This window comes from Balaenoptera physalus (assembly GCF_965194825.1).
Source record: "Balaenoptera physalus genome assembly, chromosome: X".
NCBI classification, from domain to species: Eukaryota; Metazoa; Chordata; class Mammalia; order Artiodactyla; family Balaenopteridae; genus Balaenoptera; species Balaenoptera physalus.
The window spans coordinates 109168815-109194675 of record NC_138903.1 but is presented as its reverse complement, the minus strand read 5'-3'; the positions used below and the strand labels follow the sequence as shown (position 1 = coordinate 109194675).

The 25861-nt window shown below is 36.8% G+C and overlaps 1 protein-coding gene across 1 annotated transcript in view; it reads left to right on the top strand.

Annotated features, from left to right (window-relative positions):
* Positions 1–25861, top strand: part of TENM1 (teneurin transmembrane protein 1) — a 569033-nt gene that overhangs the window by 278707 nt on the left and 264465 nt on the right. The window contains exons 7-8 of the mRNA XM_082446781.1: positions 23339–23538; positions 24688–24898. Coding sequence (XP_082302907.1) covers positions 23339–23538; positions 24688–24898 — 411 coding nt within the window. The remainder of the gene's footprint in view (positions 1–23338; positions 23539–24687; positions 24899–25861) is intronic.

Below are 25861 nucleotides of genomic sequence, written 5' to 3'. Positions count from 1 at the left end.
TCCTAGTTGGGAAACATGAATTCTTCCTAGTTGGGGAAAAGAAAAAAGCACTTTGAGTACTGAATTGTTAAATTTAACCAACATAAGCTTGAACTACCTGACATTTACAATAAATGTCACAGTACTGTACCAGCAGTCCCAACATTTTATTCATGTTGAATGATCTTAGTCTTAATATTCAAATATTGAAAATAACTGAAAATTTGTATTGTGATTTCTCTTGATATAAGATACAGTACAGAGGGCCTCGAGCCATGTAAAATATCGGAATGTCAATTCAAAAAGTAGAAATTGAAAACAAAACGTATAGCCAGTACTATCCTACATATTTTTAGATTAAATATAAACAGATGAATGAATGAATGACCCAAACCCTACCCTTAAATTAAGAAGCGTATAATTTTATAGAGGTGGAAAATCAGTTTTGGTTCATTAGTTGAAAATAAGAGATTTTTATAGTTGTTTCGATTACTACTCTTGTGTTTTTAGTTCCTTCTGGGGAGTTATTTGTGGGTTTTGTTTTGTTTTATTTTTGTTTGCTTTTGAAAAAGGAACTTTGCTTTGGTCTATGCTTCAGTAAAAATTAATGCTTAGGGTTCAGGAAAACATTATGGTTTATTCCAGTTTTCAATTCACGGTGCAGTTTGCTTTATGTCCTTTAGAATTACTGTTTCTAGCCTGGGCTGAACTTTCCCAGCAATTTCATTGTTGCTGCTGAGAGGGGCTGGGGGTAGTGCAGGGGTCAGAAATGGCAGAGGAAAGGGTCTGAATACACTTGGACTTGGACATTTTCTCCCTTACCTTCTCTCCTGCTATTTGATTCCTTTATATCTGCAAGTACAAGAGCCACCATTTGATATCATATGCTTAGGGATTTTTTTTGCCAGTCACACTGAAAATCATGAATTATCTGTTTGATGAAAATGAAGCATACAAGACAGCAGAAGGTCATCACATAGTTGTCATCAGAGCATATTCATTTTTTTATTCTAATTCAGATTTCTAGAATTCCTTTCCAAAAAATAGTTTGATGATGATGACTAAATTGTATTAAACAGTTACCATGTGCCAAGAGTTACTCCAGACACTAAACATGTATTTATATCATGAAAGTAATGCTATGGTCTTCATTTTCCAAATGAGAAATAGAAGCACAGAGAGTTTAAGTCATTTGCCCAAGGTCACAGAGCTAGAAACTTGTGGTCTGATTCCAGATACTTGTCTCTTAATTTCTGCATTATACTGAAATCCACACATGAAACATATATGAGAACCACAAAAGACATTTTACACCCTGAAAACAAAGCCCCAGTGTCTATTCATGATAGATTTTAGGTAAATTCTGTATTTTAATGTGTTGTGACAAGTTTCATAAATGGAAACTTTTTAAGTTTCTGCTCAATTACAACAACAAGCAGGCCAAACCAATTTCTTTATTAAGAAAAATCATTAAAGGTTGGTGCCATATATACCAAATTGTTATCTTAAACTGACTTTTTATGGAAGTCTGGACAAAACGTTAACAATAGCTGCACATCATAGTTCTGTTATATTAGGTCTTTACTGTGTATTACTAACCAAGTAAAAACATAGCTCCTCTTTTATAAAGTCCTGTGTATACTAAACCAAACCCTGCAGAAGATGTAATATACTATAAGGATATTTTCAAATGGTCACCTGTATCCTTTTACAATTTTCTAGACATCACACAACCCCATAAATACAGTTCTAAACTCGAAAACCAGGTAGTTCTTTTTATACTGTTTTCTTTACTCTCCTAGAGGGTTGAACAGTGTAGCACTGTAGTTAAGAGGCTGGACTCTGGAGTCAGGTTTGGCTTTGAATACTGACTTTGTCATTTGCTGGCACTCCAACCTCAGGCAGTTAATTGACACAGCCTTGCTGAACCAGTGTCCTCACCTGCAACATACGGATGATAATATAGTACCTGTCGCATAGAGTGGTTGTAAGGAGTAAGTGAGACAATAGATGTAAAGCATATAGCACAGTGCCAAGAACATTGTTTAATTTAGCAAAATAATTATTATTGGGTCAGATGATTGGAAAATTACCTTGTATTGGCATCCTATTAGACACTATAGATCCTGCTTTCAAACTGACATCAACTTTTTTATGAATGATGGCCTCCTTAGGATTTAGATGTTTTCTCTCTTTAAAGTTTGATTTCTCTTTACTTACCAATTTAACATCTATTATTTTTAAATTATCATCACTTTCATCATCAAAGGCATGGATAAGTAGAATGGCACTTTAAAAATAATCAAATTCTACTGGAATTGGTTCCCCATTAACAGTAGCTATATGTATCTGCTTCTCATTAGGAGATTAAAGAATTTTCTTACCACTTAATTTTCAAAATGAAAGAAAAAAAGAATATTTGCTTATATATATTTAGTCTGCTAAAATTTTCTTTTTAAAATTTATTTGAATAATTTAAATTTAATTTCAAAAAGAAGACATAAGTCACAACCATATGTCAGAATCTACCAGAAAAACCAGTTATCAATTGTTCACTAATGTAGAATTGAAAGTATTGTACTAAAACAGGCCCTACTACCTTAGAAGCTTACAAACGAGTCATAACTCACTCTTTCTCTTTAACTTGTAAATATTATGTAACAGCTGGTTTAAACACAGCAGGGGATATGAACAAATGAAAGACTTGTTCCTAGACCTGAGTCACGTAAGGTCCATAAATTGAACTGAAAATAATTACAGTGTAATTTATCAACCAGTGTAGAATGTTAAAATCTTAAAGATGATCAAATCCAATATCATTATTTAAAGATGAAGAAACTGAGGTCCAGAGGGGTCAAGAACACACAGAGAACTGGGACTAGAACCAAGGACTCCTGGTTCCACCTCTTCTGTTTTCTCATCTGTTATTGTAATAATGAAACACAATCTAAACATGTAAATTCCTAAAGAGGTTTTCTAAGGGGGAATCAAAGACAGAAACTGAGCTGGTAAGAAGATTAATTTTATTCAAAGGAGGAGTACATGAGCTACAAGCGGGATGATTTACAGTTGGAATTGTTTTGTACTCAGGGCAAATCTCAGTGAGTCAGATGAACAGGAAATGTTTTCTCTGTGTCTAGCTAGTTGAAGGGAAACAAACAGTTCTAAACTCCGATAATTATTTATGAAAGAACGGGAAATTGGAGGGTCTGTATCTGCTTTTTCAGCAGGTTCCAGCAAAAGGGGAAAGGTCTGTGTTTGGCCTTGTCACAGGTAAACAAAGGAGTCATGTGCAATTCTTATGGGAGTCCTGAGAACGAATGGACAGAGAGCCTTCTCTAATAAGTCATAGGGAAAAGGCTTTTCAGTTTGGTTATTTTTGTTTATTTATTTGTTTGTTTTGTGGTAAGCCACTTCCTAAATCATAAAAGGGTGGAAGGATATCTGAAAGCAAAAGGTTGGGGTAATCTCTTAACCAACTCTGTTTTCCAGGGGCATAGGGCTCAGGTAAAATCCAACATTGTCACTAACAATCTGAATGAAGAAGTTTATTGGGTAGATGAGGGTACTGAATTCCTGCAGGTTGGATGCCCAGGAACAAAAAGGGTGGGCGGAGAGACAGAAAGCTAAAGGACACTAAAGACAACTTTTATCTCCTTTACAATTTTTGCAAAAGGCTGGCCTTGGGAGGAAGTGACACTTCTTTTAAGTTCATCCTACAAAATCTATCTCCGCAAAGTTGAAGGAAAAAAAAGACATTTTCTAGTCAATGTCTGCTGAATATACGACCATGTAAACAACGTATAGCTGATTGATATGACACAATTTATAGCCTGTCGTGAAGATGCTTCAGCCAGGACCAAACTGTGACTATAGCTTCACCTGTCTGGGCTCCAGTTTCTCCTCTGAAAAAAAAGGGAGTTGGCTTTGCAGGGAAGGAAAAATAATTTTCCCTTTACCCTTCAGGTTCTTGGCTGATACCCCCTTGTAATAAAAAGACAGATAAATAGGAGAAAAACAAGCAAGTTAAATAACATGTGCACCTCCTGTATTCATGGGAGATACCCAGGAAAACTGAGCACCTCCCGGAAATGACCCAAGCCACCACCTTAGATACCATCTCATCTGAAAACAAAAGATGTGAGGGGAGTCAGTTAAGAGAGGGTATCAGGAAAAGCACAGTAAATGGAGTATGGGTGTTATGCAGATTTAAGTCATTTCCTTCTCCTTTGATCAGAGTTTCTAAAGATTTAGAGTTATCCTTCTCTTCCTGGTAGAGAGGGGGAGACACCCTTACAAATGGAGGTTTCCCTTATAAATCTTGCAAAGGGTAACTTTTAACTTGTAATTTTTAACTTGCTAAAGGGTCTCTTGCTAAAGGGTAACTCCTATTCACTTTTCAGATCTTTTCCTATGTCTGCTGTTTCGTAAAAATGATCAGCTCAAGATAATCCTTATGCCAAAGAGGCATATTTTGGGGTGGCAAATTCTGCTCCCCTTCAGCTTGCAACCCTTTGTGGGGGAGAGGTCATGGGAAGTGAAACACTTTTTGCAAATGAAATCTTACCTAGCAATTAGAAATATATAGCAGATAAGAGCCACCTTTCTCCAGGTAATGTGAGGGAGGGGAGCAGACTCCTGCCACCCCTCTCTTTTCCTTACCCTTGCCTTTCTTTTCCTCCGTTCTCCTCCCAGCTGCTAAGGCTTTGACAAAGACGGGGTGATGCTCAGTAGGGCTAGCTTATGTCTAAGGTCCCTTCTAGCTGTATACAGTATGGATCAGTGAATTCGAATTATGCAGTTAACAAAGAACAATTAGCCATTCCAAGTAAAAGTTGCCCTGTTTTTGCAAAAGGGGATATACTCCTGGGAAGTGGTTGAAATGTGTGTCTGTAAAATTTGTAAACCGCGTTTTCCCATTTAAAGTACTTGCAGAGAATTCTGTTGTAATTCAAATAATTAATTCCCAGTTTTCTGCAGTATAAATTTCGGTTTTTGACATGTATATAGCAATAATCATATGCACTTAGAGAGCATTTACAGTTTCAGAATAATGTCTTTTATCCACATAACAGTTTTATGCTGTAGCAGCTATTGTTACCCTTGTTTTACAGTTGAAAAGGAGAACACAAGAAGGTTAAGTGACTTACCTTGCATAATAGACATAACTACAGGCAGAGCTGAGATTAGGATCCAATCTCTTTACTGTTATCTCAGCACCCTTTTTTGGGTCTTAGTTTTTTAAAAAATTCTTTTCTCAAGGCCAGTTGTTTAAGTAACAGCTGTCTTGATTAAAGATCTCAATGCTAATAGTCACATCCCTTCCCTAAGAATACTTTTTTTTTTGCCATTTTCTGCACTGGTTTTTTTCTATTGATATTTTATTGTCCTTGTAATTCCTTTTAAGTCTTTTATTCTCCCACTACATACATTACCATATCTTCCCCATGTGGATAGTCATCTGTAGTTATACCCTTTCTAGTCCCACTACCAATACAAATAGTCACCATATCCACCATGTTTTATCAATTTTCTCTTGCTGTATCCTTAACATCTATTTTCTAAAACGTTCTGGTCGCCATCACTACTTAATTTCAGATGTATACTTAATCTTCTCACCTGTCTCCATACTGTTCTGCATTTTCTATTTAAAAAACTTTTTTTTGAAATATAGTTGATTTACAATATTATATTAATTTCAGGTGTACAGCATAGTGATTCAGTATTTTTACAGATTATACTCCATTAAAAGTTATTACGAGATAATGGCTATAACTCCCTGTGCTATACAATATATCTTTGTTGCTTATCTATTTTATACATAGTAGCTTGTATCTCTTAACCCCATATCCCTAATTTGCCACTTCCCTCTCCCCACTGGTAACCATTAGTTTTTTTACATCTGTTAATCTCCTTCTGTTTTGCATATACGTTCATTTGTATTATTTTTTAGATTCCATATATAAGTGATATCATACAGTATTTGTCTTTGACTTATTTCACAAAGCATAATATTCTCTAGGCCTATCCGTGTTCCTGCAGCTTGCAGTATTTCATTCTTTATTATGGCTGAGTAATATTCCATTGTATATACATACCACATCTTCTTAAGCTAGTCATCTGTTGATGGGCACTAGGGTTCCTTCCATGTCTTGGCTATTGTAAATAGAGCTGCTATGAACTTTAGGATGCATGTATCTTTTCATTTTTCCATTTGTATACCCAGGAGTTGGATTGCTGGATCACATGGTGGTTTAATTTTTAATTTTTTGAGGAAACTCCATACTATTTTCCACAGTGGGTGCATCAATTTACATTCCCACCAACAGTGTACAAGGATTCCCTTTGCTCCACATCCACTCCAGCATTGATTATTTGTAGACTTTTTGATGATAGCCATTCTGACAGGTGTGAGGTGAGATCTCATTGTTGTTTTGATTTGCATTTCTCTAGTAATTAGCGATGTTGAGCATCTTTTCATGTGCCTGTTAGCCATCTGTATATCTTCTTTGGAAAAATGTCTGTTCAGGTCTTTTTCCCATTTTTTGATTGGGTTGTTTGTTTTTCTTTGATATTGAGTTGTAAGAGCTGTTTATATATCTTAGGTATCAACCCGTTGTTAGTCATATCAGTTACAAATATTTTCTTCCATTCAATAGGCAGTCTTTTCATTTTGTCACTAGTTTCCTTTGCTGTGCAAAAGCTTTTAAGTTTGATTAGGTCCCACTTGTTTATTTTTGCTTTTATTTCTTTTCCCTTAGGAGACAGAGCCAAAAAAATATTGCTATGATTTATGTCAAAGAATGTTCTGCCTATGTTCTCTTCTAGGAGCTTTATGGTTTCAGGTATTACATTTAGGTCTTTAATCCATTTTGAGTTTATTTTTATATCCAACTTGTTTATTTTTGCTTTCATTTCTCTTCCCTTAGGAGACAGATCCAAAAAGATATTACTATGATTTATGTCAAAAAATGTTCTGCCTATGTTCTCTTCTAGGAGTTTTATGGTTTCAGGTATTACATTTAGGTCTTTAATCCATTTTGAGTTTATTTTTGTATATGGTGTGAGGAAATGTTCTGATCTCATTGTTTTACATGTGTCTGTCCAGTTTTCCTAGTACCACTTGTTGGAGAGACTGCCTTTTCTCCATTGTATATTCTTGCCTCCTTTGTCATAGATTAATTGACGATAGGTGCATGGGTTTTATTTTTGGGCTCTCTATTCTATTTCATTGATCGATGTGTCTGTTTTAGTGTCAGTACTGTGCTTTTTGATTACTGTAGCTTTGTATTATAGTATGAACTCTGGGAGTGTGATACCTCCAGCTTTGTTCTTTATCCTCAGGATTGCTTTGGCAATTCAGGGTCTTTTGTGGTTCCATATGAATTTTAGTATTATTTGTTCTAGTTCTGTGAAAAATGTCATGGATATTTTGATAGGAATTGCATTAAATCTGTAGATTGCTCTAGGTAGTATGGACATTTTAACAATATTAATTCTTCTAATGCAAGAGCATGGGGTATCTTCCCATTTCTTTGTATCATCTTCAGTTTCCTTCATCAATGTTTATAGTTTTCAGAGTATAGGTCTTTCACCTCCTTGATTAAGGTTTTCCTAGATATTTTATTCCTTCTCTTTCTGGTAGTTAATTATTATTATATAGAAAAGCAACAGATTTCTGTATATTAATCTTGTATTCTGCAACTTTGTGGAATTCATTTATTAGTTCGAATAGTTTTTCGGTGGAGACTTTAGGGTTTTCTATATAAAGTATCATGTTATCTGCAAAGAGTGACAGTTTTAATTCTTCCTTTCCAATTTGGATGCCTTTTATTTCTTTTTCTTGTCTGATTTTTGTGGCTAGAACTTCCAATACTATGTTAAATAGAAGTGGTGAGAGTGGCCATCCTTGTCTTGCTCCTGAATTTAGAGGAAATGCTTTCAGTTTTACACCCTTGAGTATGATGTTAGCTGTGGGTTTGTCATAAATGGCCTTTATTATATTGAGATTTGTTCCCTCTATACCCACTTCGATGATAGTTTTTATCAATGGATGTTAAATTTTTGTCAGCTGCTTTTTCTGTGTCTATTGAGATGATCATGTGATTTCTATTTCTATTCTTCCTTTTGTCAATGTTGTGTATCACATTGATTGATTTGTGAATTTTGAAGCATCCTTGTGTCCTTGGCATAATTCCAACTTGATCATGGTGTCTAATTCTTTTTGTGTATTGTTGGATTTGGTTTGCTAATATTTTGTTGAGGATTTTTGCATCTATATTCATCAGAGATATTGGCCTGTAATTTTCTTTTTTTGTCATGTCTTTGTCTGGTTTTGGTATCTGGGTAAGGGTGGCTTTGTAGAATGAATTTGGGAGTGTTCCATCCTCTTCAATTTTTTTTGAATATTTTGAGGATAGGTATTAGTTCTTCTTTATATGTTTTATAGAATTCCCCTGTGAAGCTGTCTGGTCCTAGACTTCTGTTTGCTGGGAGTTTTTTTATTACAGCTTCAATTTCACTACTAGTGGTCGCTGTGTTCATATTGTCCATTTCTTTTTGATTCTGTCTTGGCAGATTATATCTTTTAAGAAATGTGTCCATTTCTTCAAGGTTGTCCAATTTGTTGGCATACAGAAGGGTCTTGTTTTTTTAATCCAACCAGCCACCTCATGTCTTTTGATCAGAGCATTTAGTCCATTGACGCTTAAAGTAATTATTGATAGGTATGTACTTATTGCCATTTTATTACTTGTTGTCCTTCTATTCTAAATGACAGACTTGCTAGGTAAAGTATCTCAGGTTGCAGGTTTTTCCCTTTCAGGACTTTGAATATATTATGCCACTCCCTTCTGGCCTGCACAGTTTCTGCAGAGAAATCAGCTAGTAGCCTTATGGGGATTCCCTTGTATGTGAATCTTTGTTTTTCTCTTGCTGCCTTTAGGATTCTCTCTTTATCTTTAACTTTTGGCATTTTAATTATGATGTTTCTTGCTGTGGCTCTGTTTGGGCTCATCTTGTTTGGGACCCTCTGTGCTTCCTGTACCTGGATATCTGTTTCCTTCTTCAGGTTTGTGAAATTTTTAGCCATAATTTCCTCAGATACATTTTTGATCCCCTTCTCTCTCTATTCTCCATTTGGAACCCCTATAGTGCAAATGTTGGAATGCTTGATGTTATCTTAGAGATCTCTTAAGTTGCTTTCATTTTTTTTTAAATTTGTTTTTCTTTCTGCTGTTCTGATTGGGTGATTTCCATTATTCTATCTTCCAGACCACTTATGCGTTCTTCTGTATCACTTAGTCTGCTATTCATTCATTCTAATACTTTTTTTGTTTCAGCTTTTGATTATTCATTTCTGATTGGGCTAGTTCCTTGTTAAAATGTTCATTGTTTAGATCAATTCTTTTCCGTAATTCAGTTAACATTTTTATACCAATGTTTTGAATTCTTTATCTGATAAATTATTATCTGATACTTTGTTTATTTCTGTTTCATTATTCATTTTTTCAGGACTTTTCTCTTGCTCTTTCAGTTGAAAGTAGTTCCTCTGCATTTTCATTTTGCTTAACTTTCTCCATCTGTATGAATTTAGGTGAAACAGTTACCTGTTGTGGTCTTGAAGGAGTGTTCTTATGTGGGAGCAGCCCCATACAGACTGCTTGTGCCCAGCACCTTTGATGGGAGGACTGGATTTGACGTGGATGCAAATCACATCTTTCCTCAGGGTGTGCTGGCGGCTCTCACCTTGGTAGGGTGTGGGGCTGGAAATGGAGGAACTAGAGCTGCTCAGGGTGTGAGGTGGGACTTCCTCTCTGCTCAGTGGTTATCACCGCCCTGTCAGGGGCAGGGTCTAATCAAGTTGCTGGAGCAGAAGCCCCAAGGATTTGACTCGAGCTGGCTCTGTTTCAAGTGTGTGATTTTCACTCTCCCCACACTGAGACCTTTGCCCCAGACGAGGGGAGTGCTGAAATAAGTGGGGCCCATGTGCAGACAGAGGTCTGATGCACTGCCTGTGTAGGTGTCTGAGGCTCCACTCAGATGCAGCCTTGGGTGCGAGACCCCTTCGTTTCTCGCAGTTGATCACTGCCCACTGCCTCCACCACCCCTGCCCCCTTGTGGAACTGCTCCACAGGTCTGGCGGGACCCACTTGGACTCTCTGCATGTATCGAGTAGTGAGCTGCAGTAGAGCAGCTGCCGTCAGAGATCTGGGCTGCTTCTGAGGCGCTGCCTGAGGAAGTGTCCACAATAGCTCCGCCCCCGCACTGGATCACCTCTGCGGCCCATGATCTAATCTTTTCCCGGGTCATATCAGCCCCAGATCCAGTGCCGTGCTATGGCGTGGAGTGAGCGGGGCCAGAGCGTTCACTCAGCTCAGGCTGTGGTGCCTGGCATGGTGGTCTCAGGAAACCCAGCAACTGCTGGGGCAGACGTCTTTCTCACAAGCAGAGTCCAGGCTTCACCAGACTTTCTATCTGATCCAGCGGGCCTCCAGACAGCTAAGGGGGCTTGTCTTCTCCGCATAGTACCCATGGACTGAGACGTCCAGTCTGTGGCTCGGCCTGCTCACTCCCAGGGCCGGTATCCGCCTATGTGATATCCCTTTTCCTCCAATTCCCCTCCCAGGTGCACAGGTCCCAAGCCGAGATTTTTCTTTCTGTCCTACCCGATTATGTGTGTATCTTTCTTACAACCTTGGTTGTACAGGAGTCCTTCTAACCAGTTTCCATTTAGTTTTCAGTGAGGATTGTTCCACATGTAGATGTATTTTTGATATGTTGGTAGGGGGATGTGAGCTCCACGTCCTCTTACTCTGCCATCTGTATCTCCCTCCTCTCCCTAAGAGTACTTTGCAAATCTTACATTTCACACCAAAGATCTAGGTTCCCCAAGCACTCCCTCCTCCTCAAAGGAGAACACATACACTTGCACACATGCAAGTACCCTTGGGAATTGAAAATTAAACAACAGCACAAAATGCACCTTTCTGACCTCCTTTCCTTGTAGACTTAGCTGAAGAGGGGTGTGTGTGTGTGTGTGTGTGTGTGTGTGTGTGTGTGTTGCTTGTTTTTGGCTTTGTTTTGTTTTCTTTCCACCTACAGCATAGTTACATTTGGAGGCAATTTATGCTATAACAGTTGTGGGCCCTGAATAACAGGTTGAATTCTAAATTTACTTACAGTTTCACTGATATTTATTTCACAGACCCAGTCAGTAAGTGAAGATTCATTTTGTGGTACCAAAGTAAAAAACTGCAACAACCCCACTCAGGTAATCATTGTGCATTCAGATGGAACACAGTCCTGCATTATAATTCTGTGGTTCTTCAATATTCGTCCATAGGACTTGTGGATATTAAAATGCACTCAGTTGCCCTTTGAGTCAGCCCATAGTTTCAGTCAGTATCTTTTACTTAGAGGATATTAGAGCCTAGAATATTGTTGTAGAATTGTGAATAGTTCATATAAGCACAACAAACCACATGAATAAAATAGTAGTAATGCACTAACAAAGACAACAGTGTTGGGAGCATAACATTATTAGTTTTAAAGATTGATGGCAAATTACAGTAAATGTTTCCTATAATGCTATATAGATGTTTCTCTAACACAACGTTTCAGGGGGCCCAGCTAGAGAGCTGCAGCTTGTTTTCAACTATATTAAATCATTTTATCAATATACCTCAGTTTTAACAAAAGCTTTTCTAAAGTATACTGGAGGCCTGACTTCTAAAAAGATTTATGAAAAGGGTTCACTATGCTAAAAGGCCAACTTATTTACAGTATAAAAAATTCATGTTAAATGTTCTTGGCCATATATGTTTTACGTTTCATTCTTGTTTCATTTTAATCCTCGTTTTCCTTTTTTTTTAACTTTTTTTTTAAACATACCTTTCCTGTGATGCCTATGAAATATGTCTGCCTTTTGGTCCCTCTACCCCAATAGTCTACATCTGACAGAGGCACTAAATGGTATGCTATAGAATGACATATTTATCCTCCTGGAGTAGTCCTTTGAAAGCTAGGGGATCTTCCCATAACATGTTTATAACGTCTTAGTTTTTTGAAAGAAGCAGTCCACTGTAGAAATTTATCAGCCATGTGTATATCTAATCCTGTTGGAGTGTCCAGTTATATCTTTTAGCCTGTATTATTTTTGGAGGAAGTTCAAACACTTACTAGCTTTTTCGTGAAGTCAAGGTAACTCTAGTATGTAAAATTTACTTTTGAAAATAAAGTGCTAAAGTTCCAGGATCTAACGCACAAGTCTGCATTTTTTCCTATGCATAACTTTGGCAATCCCATAGATAATAATCACAAATCCTTTCTTAGCCTTTGCTTTTCTAATACTAAGAGTCTTTGGTTTTACTTCTGTACTCTACTTGTAGCTCCTATGCTCCCTTAGTCATTTTAGTTTCCTTTTCCTATTTCCATTTTATATCCTACCAAAGGTGTCATCACCGGGACTGTACACGGATACCATCTTGCCATTGCCAGTGGTTCAGTGAGAGGGAAGAATACATGTAAAAAGTTGAATTGTGTGAGATTCTTGACCACCTCAAACCCCCCATTAAAATAATATCAAGGGAAGAAAAATGAAATCTTAGTATTCAGAAACATAGAATAGAAGCTCATGATTTTTAATGCTATTTTGAGCCAAGGTGCTATTTTAACTGTAGTAAGTACTGTGGAAAGTTAACAAATGAAGCAGAAGACATAGCTTTTGCCCTTGAGAAAGTTCCTATTAAATAGTAGAGCTGGAAGAAACATGCATACATACACACACGGTGCAAAATAACATGCAACCAACTGTTGTACAGAAATAGAAATAAGATGGTTAGGTGACTAAGAGGCTTAAAAGAAAGAAGATGAAAAGATGATTGTTATTATAGAAGTAGCTTGAGCTGAGCCTTGAGAAACAAGAAAAATCAATCCTGGTTGACCTTAAAGAGCGCATGTTTAGGAGACTGGAATGATAGGGTGGTAAGGGGGAAATGCAGGTGGTAATAGCCTACGTGGTAAATGAATAATGAAGCAATAGAGGCAGCAGATGGAGACAGTTTGGCAAGGAAAGGAAGGAGATAAATAGTTTGATAACGAGGTGAAGGGGTAGTTGTTTCATTTTATTCCTTTTTTTTATTAAAGAAGAGAGACGTGTGGTTGTTTGAATATACAGAATAAGAAACCAATAGAGAGGGAGACATTGAGGGTGCTAGTAAGAAAGGAGATGGTAAAGGGACAAAGTCTCTCAGGAGGAGAGAAGGGGAGGGAGGAGTCTCAGAGATAAACTGACACCAATTGTATGGCACACTGTGTATGAGAGAGACACTTTGATATTGTGGAAATAAGAGGTAGGAGTTCAAAAAGAGGACACAATACGTTCAATAGATGTTACCATCTATTATGATTACTATTATTATTATTATTCTCTGTAATGAGTTTTATTTGTGAAGAAAAGTTTTAATTTTTTAAAAATTTATTTATTTTTGGCTGCGTTGGGTCTTTGTTGCTGCACGCGGGCTTTCTCTAGTTGCGGTGAGCAGGGACTACTCTTCATTGTGGTGCGCGGGCTTCTCATTGTGGTGGCTTCTCTTGTTGCGGAGCACAGGCTCTAGCCACGCGGGCTTCAGTAGTTGCAGCACACGGGCTCAGTAGTTGTGGCACGCGGGCTCTAGCGCGCAGGCTCAGTAGTTGTGGCGCACGGGCTTAGCTGCTCTGCAGCATGTGAGATCTTCCCAGACCAGGGCTTGAACCCGTGTGCCCTGCATTGGCAGGCGGATTCTTAACCACTGCACCACCAGGGAAGTCGCAAAGTTTTAATTTGATATAATTATAGATTTTCTGGATTCTCAAAATGTATCAAAATCTGTAGCAATATGACAACCCATGAGAACTGGTGCCTATGCTGGCTGCTTCTCTTTCCCAAGACCTGGCACAAGAAGATATATAACCCCCTTATTACTCTCAGCTATGGGATAGGAGGGTCATAATATAATTGCCTTTATTAAATGCCTGGTAGGTAGATGTCAAGAATTTAGACAGACGTGACTGTCCTGTCCTCTGGGAACTTATATTCTAAGATAGAAAGGGGGAAGCTACAGAAAATGAGCCATGACCTGCCCTCCGGCCACTATCCCAAAGTCCAGAAGGATGTGATCATAGTAACCTACGTATAACAAACATCTAACATTTTATAAAATAGAGAAAATAGGCGTCCCTGCTGTGAACTACCAATTACATGTCCTAAAAGTACTGGCCAGGAGACAGTTCAGCTTCTAGGTAACAGGTGACCTTCTAATACCATTTGGAAACACATCAAAACTCTTATGGCAGTGCATGATAGTTTGTGTGAATGTGTGTGTAGGTTATGCATGGCAATTTATACCTTCCAACCATACTTTTTGTAATAGCTTTGTTGAGATATACAGTTGTATGATTAGAATTTTTTTTAAAGTGACAGGAATATGTACATCCAGATACAGTTGTCCCTTGATATCTGTGGGGATTGGTTCCAGGACCCACCCAGGGACCAAAATCTGTGGATGCTCAAGTCCCTTATATAAAATGGTGTAGTATTTGTGTATAACCTATGCACATCCTCCCATATACCTTAAATCATCTCTAGATTACTTATAATACCGAATACAATGTAAATTCTATGTAAATAGTTGTATATTTGAGTGCAGCAAATTCAAGTTTTGCTTTATGGAACTTTCTGGGATTTTGTTTTTCTGAGTATTTTTGATTCACCATTAGTTGAATCCACAGATATGGAACCCATGGATATGGAGGGCCAACTGTAATTTACATACTATATAATTCACTGATTTAATGTCTACAGTTCAGTGATTCTTAGTATATTCAGAGTTGGGTAGCCATCACTACTATTTAATTCTAGAACATTTTCATCACGCCAAAAAGAAACTTCATAGGCACTGGCAGTCACTTCCTATCCCCAGCTCTCCCCAGCCCCTGGCTACCACTAATTTACTTTCTGTTTCTATAGATTTGCCTATTTGTACATTTCATATAAATGCGGTCATAATGTGTAGCCTTTTCTTTTCTGGCTTCCTTCACTTAACATAAAGTTTTCAAGGTTTTTCCATGTTGTAGCACGTACCAATACGTTGTTCCTTTTTATAATATTCCATTGTATGATAATATTCCACTGTATGGATATAACGCATTTTGTTTATCCATTCATTAGTTGATGGATCTTTGTGGATTTTCACCTTTTTTGGCTGTTATGAATAATGCTGATATGTGTTCAAAAATAGATCTATAGAGTCAAAATGCAAATCAAAATTAGTCCTTTAATTAAGGGTAAATTTTTAACAATGCCATTTTATTTCTGTCTGAGAAGATGTATGCAATACTCGATAAGATACTGTACTGGAATCTGAAGTCTGTCAGTGTGTGGACATAACTATTTACACTTATACAGTAGTGTGTTTCTCAAGTGTAAGATTAGTTAATGGACTTTTCTACACAATCAGGTATTATCACTGTCAGTAAGACAGAGGTATTTCATTGCTGAACATATTTTATTCACAGTCAATTCCCAAAGGTCTATGTATGTAGATGATTTCAGTTCTTCCTCGCACCAAACCTTGTACTGAAATGTCAAAATAAATGATCAACAGTACTAAATAGATTATCAAGATTACTATTTTATTAATTCACTGAAACAGTATTTACCAAGCGCCTACTATGTACAAGGTTCATTCTTCCTTTTCTTTCTCCTGCATACTCCTGGGTATAACAATATAAAAGGCATGTATAATACACCATCTGGAAAGTGAGAGTTGAATACATACTTTTCTTCAATGGTTCGTATAAGGAAAATTATACAAAGCCACATAGATGGACAGGTTAGGTTTTTCCCCATCCCCTGTTCATCTCTTAACACCTTTTGATCACAGGGAATAGGCCCATTTTGCTCCAAGCACTGATATTCTAAATTTCACAATGACTTGTTACTGTGAAACAATCATTGTATTTGAAAGAACACAAAGAAGATGGTACTTAAAACATGAGAGACACACTAGGACTAATTCAGGTGAAAGACGTACCAAAGCCACTTGATTGTGTCTTTTGTGCTATAGGATGAAGTGAAGGGGAAATAGAATCTTAAGGCATATTTCTTTTTCATCTCTTTGGACAACATTCCCTTCAGTTAAAACGGTACTTTTTTAGCTTAGATACTTTTTGTGGAATTTGCAAATGTCTTTAAAAGACTTCTGAGATTGCTGTTATGGACACAACCAAAGCCTTTAACCTAGTCATTTTTACACAAGGACCTGATAGTGGAATCTTTTAAATAACCATGTGTCAGTATCTTCTACTGATGTCCCACTGAGTTTTGCACAGAATCATTGAATCCAGTCTAGCTATATTAAGTAGAAAAACCAAATGCATGTATATGTCCAGTTATTTACCCCCTCTCTTATAAGGACAATGCTATTAAAATCATGTTATTAGTAGTCAGGTATGTGTCTGAACAAAGCTTTGGTTTAGTGAATAGAACCACTACATATGATGTCTGTCACCAATTCCAGCCTCCAATTCCAGCCTCTGTATTTTATCTTTCAGGTAGCTTGACCTTCTCCTTTTGCACCATCAGTTTGCCATCCTTCAACCCAGCCTATCTGCCATTGTTTTTTCCTACTCTGCAGTTGATGCCTGTGTTGCAACCTATAAAGAGAGTGTTTAGCTCAAACTAAATTGGTGGATATTGGTGAGACTGTGATAGCTACAGTACTTCACAGTCTGTTACAATCCGTGGCTGTCTGCACTTCATCTTGGATTTGTGCAAGGAAGTGCCTGTTACTGAAGAATATGACCCTCTTGGGCATTCTGATATGCTTCAGTAAAATAAGTGATTAAATGATAATTAAAACATGAGTATTAAAATGATAATTAAAACAAAATCTGTACCTTAGTGCTGTATTTTAACTCTGCCACTGACGATTTGCAAATGAAGGATCAGAGTCAGTGTTAAGTTTGTCCAAAATTATTCCACTTACCTATATTGATGCAGAATTTCATCATGAAATCACGTTACATATTGTTTTTCTGTGTGTAATTTCCTTCTCTTTAGTTTCCTCCTTTGAACTACATTAAGAAAAATAATGAAATAATAAATTAACCAATAATCACTACATTGTAATCCATAACTAATTTTGAGAGAAGTGAAAAAGGAACAGTCTATTTAGTGAAGTAAATTGCTAACAGGGAGATATCTTCCTTTCTGATGCACTAAGCTCTAAGAGGTTAGGGGCTGAGAAATTTTCCATCTGCAAGCTGTGAGAATTTCTCTAATACCAAATCGCTGCAAAAAGCTTGCTTTGCTATTTTTATTTAAGTTATAGCCCACATGTTCATTCATGTTGTCACGTCTCTTTACCTACCTTGTCTTAACTGTGATGCAGGCTCTCAAAGGGTAAGACCATCTTCTTTTAAAATCATTTTTATAAATGACATGTATATATGCTTTGGATATTTAGTAATGCTAATAACCAGGAAACTCCAATAATACAACTTCACGAGTTCCTTTAGATTTGGTGAATAACATTTAAGTGGACTTATTATGCAATATATGATGCTATAAAATACAGAAGGGAGAGATGGTGTAACATTTGGTAAAGCTCATATATAAAGGTTAATGTCCATTAGCCAGTTTTGTCCTGATTTTTTAAAAATGACAGAATCTATATTCATTGGAGACTGTTCACAGCACCTTTAAAATACTGTTTGCTGAACCTAAAACATTTTTTTGTCACTTTTTTTTTTTATTTCAAAGTGAATTTATTTGCTGTTAATGAGCTAAATACTATGGTGAAAATCTACATTGCACAGCACCAGGAATGATGACATTTCTAGATACAAATAATAACAATCATTTATTGAGCACTTGTCATGTGCCATGCTGTTTTTTTTTTGAATTTTTGAATTTTATTTTATTTATTTTTTTATACAGCAGGTTCTTATTAGTCATCCATTTTATACATATTAGTGTATATATGTCAGTCCCAATCTCCCAATTCATCACACCACCACCACCCGACCCCCCCGCCACCCCCTTGGTGTCCATACGTTTGTTCTCTACATCTGTGTCTCTATTTCTGCCCTGCAAACCAGTTCATCTGTACCATTTTTCTGGGTTCCACATATATGAGTTAATATACAATATTTGTTTTTCTCTTTCTGACTTACTTCACTCTTTATGACAGTCTCTAGGTCCATCCACGTCTCTACAAATGACCCAATTTCGTTCCTTTTTATGGCTGAATAATATTCCATTGTATATATGTACCACATCTTCTTTATCCATTCGTCTGTTGATGGGCATTTAGGTTGCTTCCATGACCTGGCTATTGTAAATAGTGCTGCAGTGAACATTGGGGTGCATGTGTCTTTTTGAATTATGGTTTTCTCTGGGTATATGCCCAGTAGTGGGATTGCTGGGTCATATGGTAATTCTGTTTTTAGTTTTTTAAGGAACCTGCATACTGTTCTCCATATTGGCTGTATCAATTTACATTCCCACCAGCAGTGCAAGAGGGTTCCCTTTTCTCCACACCCTCTCCAGCATTTGTTGTTTGTAGATTTTCTGATGATGCCCATTCTAACTGGTGAGGTGATACCTCATTGACGTTTTGATTTGCATTTCTCTAATAATTAGTGATGTTGAGCAGCTTTTCATGTGCCTCTTGACCATCTGTATGTATTCTTTGGAGAAATTGAACCTAAAACATTTTAAATTCTTATGTTTATAATATTGTTTGCATGACCAAATGATGCATTTTAACAAGTGATAAAAGCCCCTAATGAGGATAGCAGTTGAACAAACTGAACATTAAATTGAGAACAGACGTGTCCACATAAACATGGTCTGTTAATTACTGCTGATTGAAGAGATTTCTCTGCTCCAGGACCTTAAGAGTTAAATGTATAATCAACCCTTTAGGGACCAAACTGTTCTGCCTCACATGGAAAAAAGTAACTTCCACTGAAAAATAAGGTCCTCAGTTGGTCATTTATCATCTCAAAGGGCATATTTTATTATAAATGTCAATTCCACAAAATTATGTGTCCTGTAATACATAATTATGTTCAAAATTGCATTTGAAATCTATTATTAACAGTTAACAGTGAACATTCTTAAAATAGTTATTACTCTTAGCCTTAACCCAAAAAGCAATAATGGAGGTATTTTAGGGAGTTAAAAGCTGCAAGGCATTGGCCTCTGAATAAAGCCACTGCAGGTGTGTTTCTTAATGGGCTGTTAATTTTATAGTGGGTGAACACAAAGGACAGAGACCATGTGTGTTTTTAAACTGTGTTTGGTGTGGAAAAGGAGTTGATGGCTGCAAAATATAAAGGCAGAGTGAAATGAGGCCAAATTGAACTTGCCCTCCTGAGATGTAATCCTTCTTGCTTAAAATCAAGGCAAACTAATTCTTGCCCCCCTGCTTCTCTCTCTTCCCTCCTCCCCACCACCACATAATAAAGAATCCCACAGAAACTTACATTAAGCTAGCACAGCTGAAATAATTAGAAAGTATGGCAAGAAATAATAAAGACCTGATACACTAACATTCTCTCATACTAACCAGCTCCTTCTAGGTTTCCTGTTTTTGCTACTGTCACTAAGTCACTCAAAATTACAATTTTGACCACCCCGCCGCATTCCCCACACGTAGGTTCCCAGGGTCCTCAGAACCTTGCTTCCCAGCATGTGGGCTGTGGACCACGAAGCATGGGCATTAGTTGGGAACTCGCAGGATGTTAGTTCCCCGACCAGGGATTGAACCTGGGCCCCGGCAATGAAAAGCACCGAGTTCTAACCACTGGAGTGCCAGGGAAGTCCCTACACATTCCAGTTTGAGAAGCACTGCTATAGAACTGTCCTTTGCATTGTCTTCTTCCATTTTTTTTCTTTTTTTTTTGTCTTTTCTTCCTGGGGAAATAATTGGTTTTATTATTATAAATAACTCTCTTTATATTTTAGATATGTTTTTTTGTAGGAAACATAATTAGATTTTACTTCTTAATTCAGAATGGTGGTTCTTACCTTTTAACACAAACATATAGTTCATTACTCTTTATTTTTAATTTTAGATATAGATATATGAAATTTATCTTCCATCTTCTTTTATGTTTTCTAATTGTCCCATCTAGTCTGTCTTCCCCTTCTTACCTTTGTTTAGATAACTTATTTTTATCTCACTATTATTTTCTCTATGCTAGTTCAAAAAATAAATTTTTATTTTTTAGTATTTATGCTTGAGATTATAAGATTTTTAAAATTTATAATAATCTGAAGTTAGTTGATATTTGTACCATTCTTTAGGATAATCCAGTTTTACACTTCCCAGATAATATGTGATTTTTCTAAACATTATTGAGGCGTAATTGACAAATATGATTGTATATATTTAAAGTATACAGCATGATGATTTGGTATACATATATATTGTAGAATGATTACCAAGATCAAGATAATTAAAACATTCATCACCTCACATAGTTAACACAGTCAACTCGTGTGTGTGTGTGTGTGTGTGTGTGTGTGTGTGTGTGTGTGGTGAAAATGGTTAAGATTTACTCACAGCATTTTTCAAGTATACATTACCATATTATTAGCTATAGTCACCATGCTGTACATTAGATCCTCAAAACATCTTATAACTGAAAATTTGTACCCTTTGACCTACATCACCCCATTTTCCCCTCCCTCCAGCCCTGGCAACCACCATTCTATTCTTGTTTCTATGAAATCGACTTCTTTCTGTCTGCCTTATTTCACTAAGCATAATGCCCTTCAGATTCATCCATGTTGTTGCCAATGACAGGATTTCTTCTTTTTTATGGCTGAGTAATATTTCATTATATATATATATATATATATATATGTATAAAATCTCACACCTTCTTTATCCATTTATCCACTGAAGGACATTTAGGTTGTTTCCATATCTTGGCTATTGTAAATCATGCTGCAATGAATATGGGAGTGCAGATATCTCTTTGGGATCCTGATTTCAATTCCTTTGGATATATACCCAGGGGTAGGACTGCTGTATCATATGGTAGTTCTATTTTTAGTTTTTTGAGGAACCTCCATGCTGTTTTCCAAAATGGCAGTACCATTTTGCATTCCTACCAACAGTACACAAGGGTTTTCTTTTCTCCACATCCTCACCAACATTTATCTCTTGTCTTTTTGATAATATCTAACCAAACAGGTGTGAGGTGATATCTCATTGTGATTTTGATTTGCATTCCCCCAGTGATTAGTGATGTTAAGCACCTTTCATATACCTATTGGCCATTAATATGTCTTCTTTGGAAAATGTATATATTCGAGTCCTTTGTCCATTTTTAAAAATTGGATTATTTGCTGTTTTGCTATTGAGTTGTACAAGTTCTTTATATATTTTGGATATTAATGCCTTATCAGATACATTTAGCGTTCCATATTCTCGGATTCCGCATCTGCGGATTCAACCAACCTCGAATCAAAAATATTTGGGGAAAAAAAATTCCAGAAAGTTCCAAAAAGCAAAACTTGAATTTGCCACAAGTGAGCAGCTATTTACATAGCATCTACATTGTATTAGGTATTGTAAGTCATCTAGAGATGATTTAAAGTATATGAGAGGATGTACATAGGTTATGTGCAAATACTTTGCCATTTTATATACGGAACTTGAGCATCCACAGATTTTAGGATCCATGGGGATCCTAGAACCAATCCCCCACAGAACTGAGGGATGGCTGCATATGGTTTGCAAGTATTTTCTCCCATTCTGTAGGTTGCCTTTCCAATTTATTTATTGTTTCCTTTGCTGTGCAGAATCTCTTTAGTTTGATGTAGTCCCACTTATTAATTTTACAATTGACTGGAATGTACTTTTTCCACATGAGCTGTTGGTTCTACCCTAAATTTAGATCTTCATGTCATTCACCTGAATTATTGCCCCATAATTCCTATATCGTTCTTGTGCCTTCCTGCTCTAAAGCATCCTACTTTCTGCTTCAAGATTAGCCTTTTTTTTTTTTAATTTTTTTTTTTTGGCTGCGTTGGGTCTTCGTTGCTGCGCACGGGCTTTCTTTAGTGCAGCGAGCAGGGACTACTCTTCATTGTGGTGTGCGGGCTTCTCGTTGCAGTGGCTTCTCTTGTTGCAGAGCACAGGCTCTAGGTGCGCGGGCTTCAGTAGTTGCAGTACACGGGCTCAGTAGTTGTGGTGCACGGGCTTAGCTGCTCCGCAGCATGTGGGATCTTCCCAGACCAGGGCTCGAACCTGTGTCCCCTGCATTGGCAGGCGGATTCTTAACCACTGTGCCACCAGGGAAGTCCCAAAATTAGCCTTTCTAATGTACCCAAACCTCTCCCCTCTTCCTAAAAACCTTTAATGGCTTTCCATCCTTTACTAAGTAAACTATTTAGGACTGGCTCTCAAGGAGCTATAGAATATCATGCCGTCCTTTCCCTCCAGCCCTATCTCCAACTGCTCCTCTCTATATACACATACCCTGCACCTTAGCTTTACGGTTTCCCTCTTTGTTTTGGTTCAAGCTGTTCCCTTCACATGGAACAGCTCTGTTGAAATCCTTTCCATCCTTTAAGGCCCATCTTCAGTACCACTTCCCATACACAGGCTTTTCTGATTCATTCTTTCATTCATTCATTGAATAAATATGTACTGATCACATACCATTTGCCTATATTTTTCTAGTTACTGGGGATAAAGCAATAAACAAAACAGCCACAGACTCATGGACCTTATATTCTATCAGGAGAAAACAGGTGATAAACAATAAATAAGTAAAACATGTGCTATGTTAGGTGGTGATAAGTGCTAAGAAGAAAATTGAAGAATATAAAGGGGACTGAGACAGCTAGGAATGATGAGTATCCTCCAACCAAAACCTTTTCCTTCCTTTGTATACCCAGCTCAGGTATTTTCCTTTACAATGTGGATATTTGTGTACTTGTCCTATTTTCTCTCTTATATTCAAAGTTCCTTGAGAGTGAGAACTGTATTTTACTCATCTTTGTATCTCCTACAGCTACCAAGGCAAAGCTCAGTAAATAATGGTTAAAATGACTCAAATGATGGAAATAAATGCAATAGTAGTTTAGAGGAAAGAGAGACTGATATAGTGGTTGGTTATGGAAGGCTCCTTGGAAGCTATTAAATTTGGGTAAGGTCTTAAAAGATGGGTGGGGTGAGGAGGAAGAAAGAGCTGAGTAAGTCTTTTTGATATACCTGTTCTTGAAAATCTAAAAACCATTGCTTTATAAATTAAGATTAATATTATATATAATTTTCTTTACTTTTAAAACCAGTGTTTCAGAAGGGACGGGCAATAGACACCGGAGAAGTTGACATTGGTGCACAGGTCATGCAGACCATTCCACCTGGCTTATTCTGGCGTTTCCAGATTACTATCCACCATCCTATATATCTGAAATTCAATATTTCTTTAGCCAAGGACTCTCTGCTGGGAATTTATGGCAGAAGAAACATTCCACCTACACATACTCAGGTATTTGATATTATAGGTATTTCTTGACCCTTTTAGAGAGTGGTGGGATGAATAGTTTAGGGGTTGTGACTTGCAAAGTATGTGGGAGTCAGAGGTGAAGGCAGACAGTTTTTGTAATGAGCAAATATCGAGAATAATCACAGTCAAGCGAATAAAAAAAATGGTATTGAGAAATAAGGACTAGCATTTAGCAGAGCAGATTCAAAACAGGAAGTTTAAGAAAATATTCTTGCAACTTGAGTTCTGCTTCCTGGAACAGGATGGTCATGAGCCTTCCCAGCCCCCTCCTCTTACTTAGCTTTGGTGCCCACACCTCCCCTGCTGCTTCCATACATTCCCGACCTGTTGTCCCAATAAAGGAATGCAAATCAAGAGGGAAATGAGTCAAAAAGGCACGTTTTGTCTTGCAGGTAAAAATTTTTCCTTGTTATTGTTAATAAAAACACAAATATGTAAAACCTCTGTGGTTTACAAGACCCTTTTATAAACCTTTGCCACATCATTTCCCTTAATTTCCTTCCCTTATCTCTTCCTTACATGAACCCATTTGAGGCCCTGCTCAGTCTAAGAAGTAGCACAGGGAATCATAACCATCTGGGGCTTGGGATACATGTGCCATGCGCTTGTCCACCGATTAGGAAAAAAAAAAGGACAGGGCCTTTGAATATTTAAATGTTACCACAAAGGTAGTAAATTATGATGAATGTTCTCAAATTTTCAACTGTTCATTTATTTGTTTTAAAAACTGTAAAACTCTTTTTAATTTGTAAGGAAGGTCATGGTAACATTTCAAGGGGAATGTCTATTTTCAAGTATCTTCTATCAGATACTTTAGTAAAATATCAAGATTCTCTTGCATAATACTAAATAAGAATTTTTATATTTCTTGGTTTATTATTTTTAAACAATTATTTTTAATACTCCAAAACCGAAAGGTTTATAACATTTATAAATATAGTAGAGAGTTATTTTTTTCAGAATTAATAATATGCTTTTGGGTTTAGATATTCTTAAGAATGAATAACCTCTTCTCCCACTTTGCCCACCTCCAAAGCAAAGAAGTATGAAGTAGCACAATTGAAGTGAGAGATGTTTATCAGCCTTAGAAGTAAAAGTAGCGGCTCATATTTGTGTTTGTATTTGTTCCAGTTTGATTTTGTAAAACTAATGGATGGAAAACAACTGGTCAAACAGGACTCCAAGAGCTCTGATGATACCCAGCACTCCCCTCGGAACCTGATCTTAACCTCACTGCAGGAAACAGGTTTCATAGAGTATATGGATCAAGGGCCTTGGTATCTGGCATTTTACAATGATGGAAAAAAGATGGAGCAAGTATTTGTGTTAACTACAGCAATTGGTAAGCTGCCTTGGCTATAATTTTGAATTGACAGTATAACTCCAGAAAGACACAATCAGTGATGAAAGTGATACAGATGTTATTTAAGCATATTGCTCATTCTATCTTAAAGTCATTACTCAGGATAGGTCACAATGAGAAAGGTTTATATTGTTGTTGTCAGTAATGTTGTTTAAATGCTGATGAAGATTTTTTAAATGCTCCTTTATTTGCTGCTATTTTAGGTTACTTGCCATGCTCCTTTTTATGTGTTTTCAAGAGGAATACTTACCTGGATAATATTAATACTATTACCGAGAATACATAGATGAACAACTTCATGAAGAAGGGAAATAAGCAAGAGAAGCCCTGTTAATTCAAGTTATATTAAAAAAGAAAAAGCGAATAAATACCTTTTTAAATGAAAAAACTAGCATCAATCCAGTTCTTCTTTACAACAACTGATTCTAGAACCATTAAGATTTAAAAATACAACCTAAGAGTAGAGAAGAGTCTTAAGGATAATAACTTGGGTCATTCAAAGTTCTTTCTTTAGAACTGTTTAGTTTAAAAATCATCACAATGGCTCTTTCACTGCGCTCAGAGCCTTTTAAAGCATGTTCTTTTTAATACAATGCCTACACACACTGTTATTCACTTTCACCCTAGTTAATCAGAGACAGCAAGCTCTTGTCATTTTTTTGGGTGAAGTCATTCCCCATAAACCTTTGTGTGAATAAAGCTGAGATCTTTAGCAAATTTCGAGCCCTAAGGGTAAACAACTCATAGACACCGTATTTTACTGTGTGAATTTTCCTAAAACACATGTCTTTTAAAAGAAGGGAAAGTATCTTACAGCTGTCAGTTTTCTACACACCTTTCACCACTTTATCCTTTAGTTAACCTGTTCAACCATATGTTTAGGAAATTGTGTTGACTGTTAATAGATATACCATCTGCTCTTTATAACAATTATGTTTTATT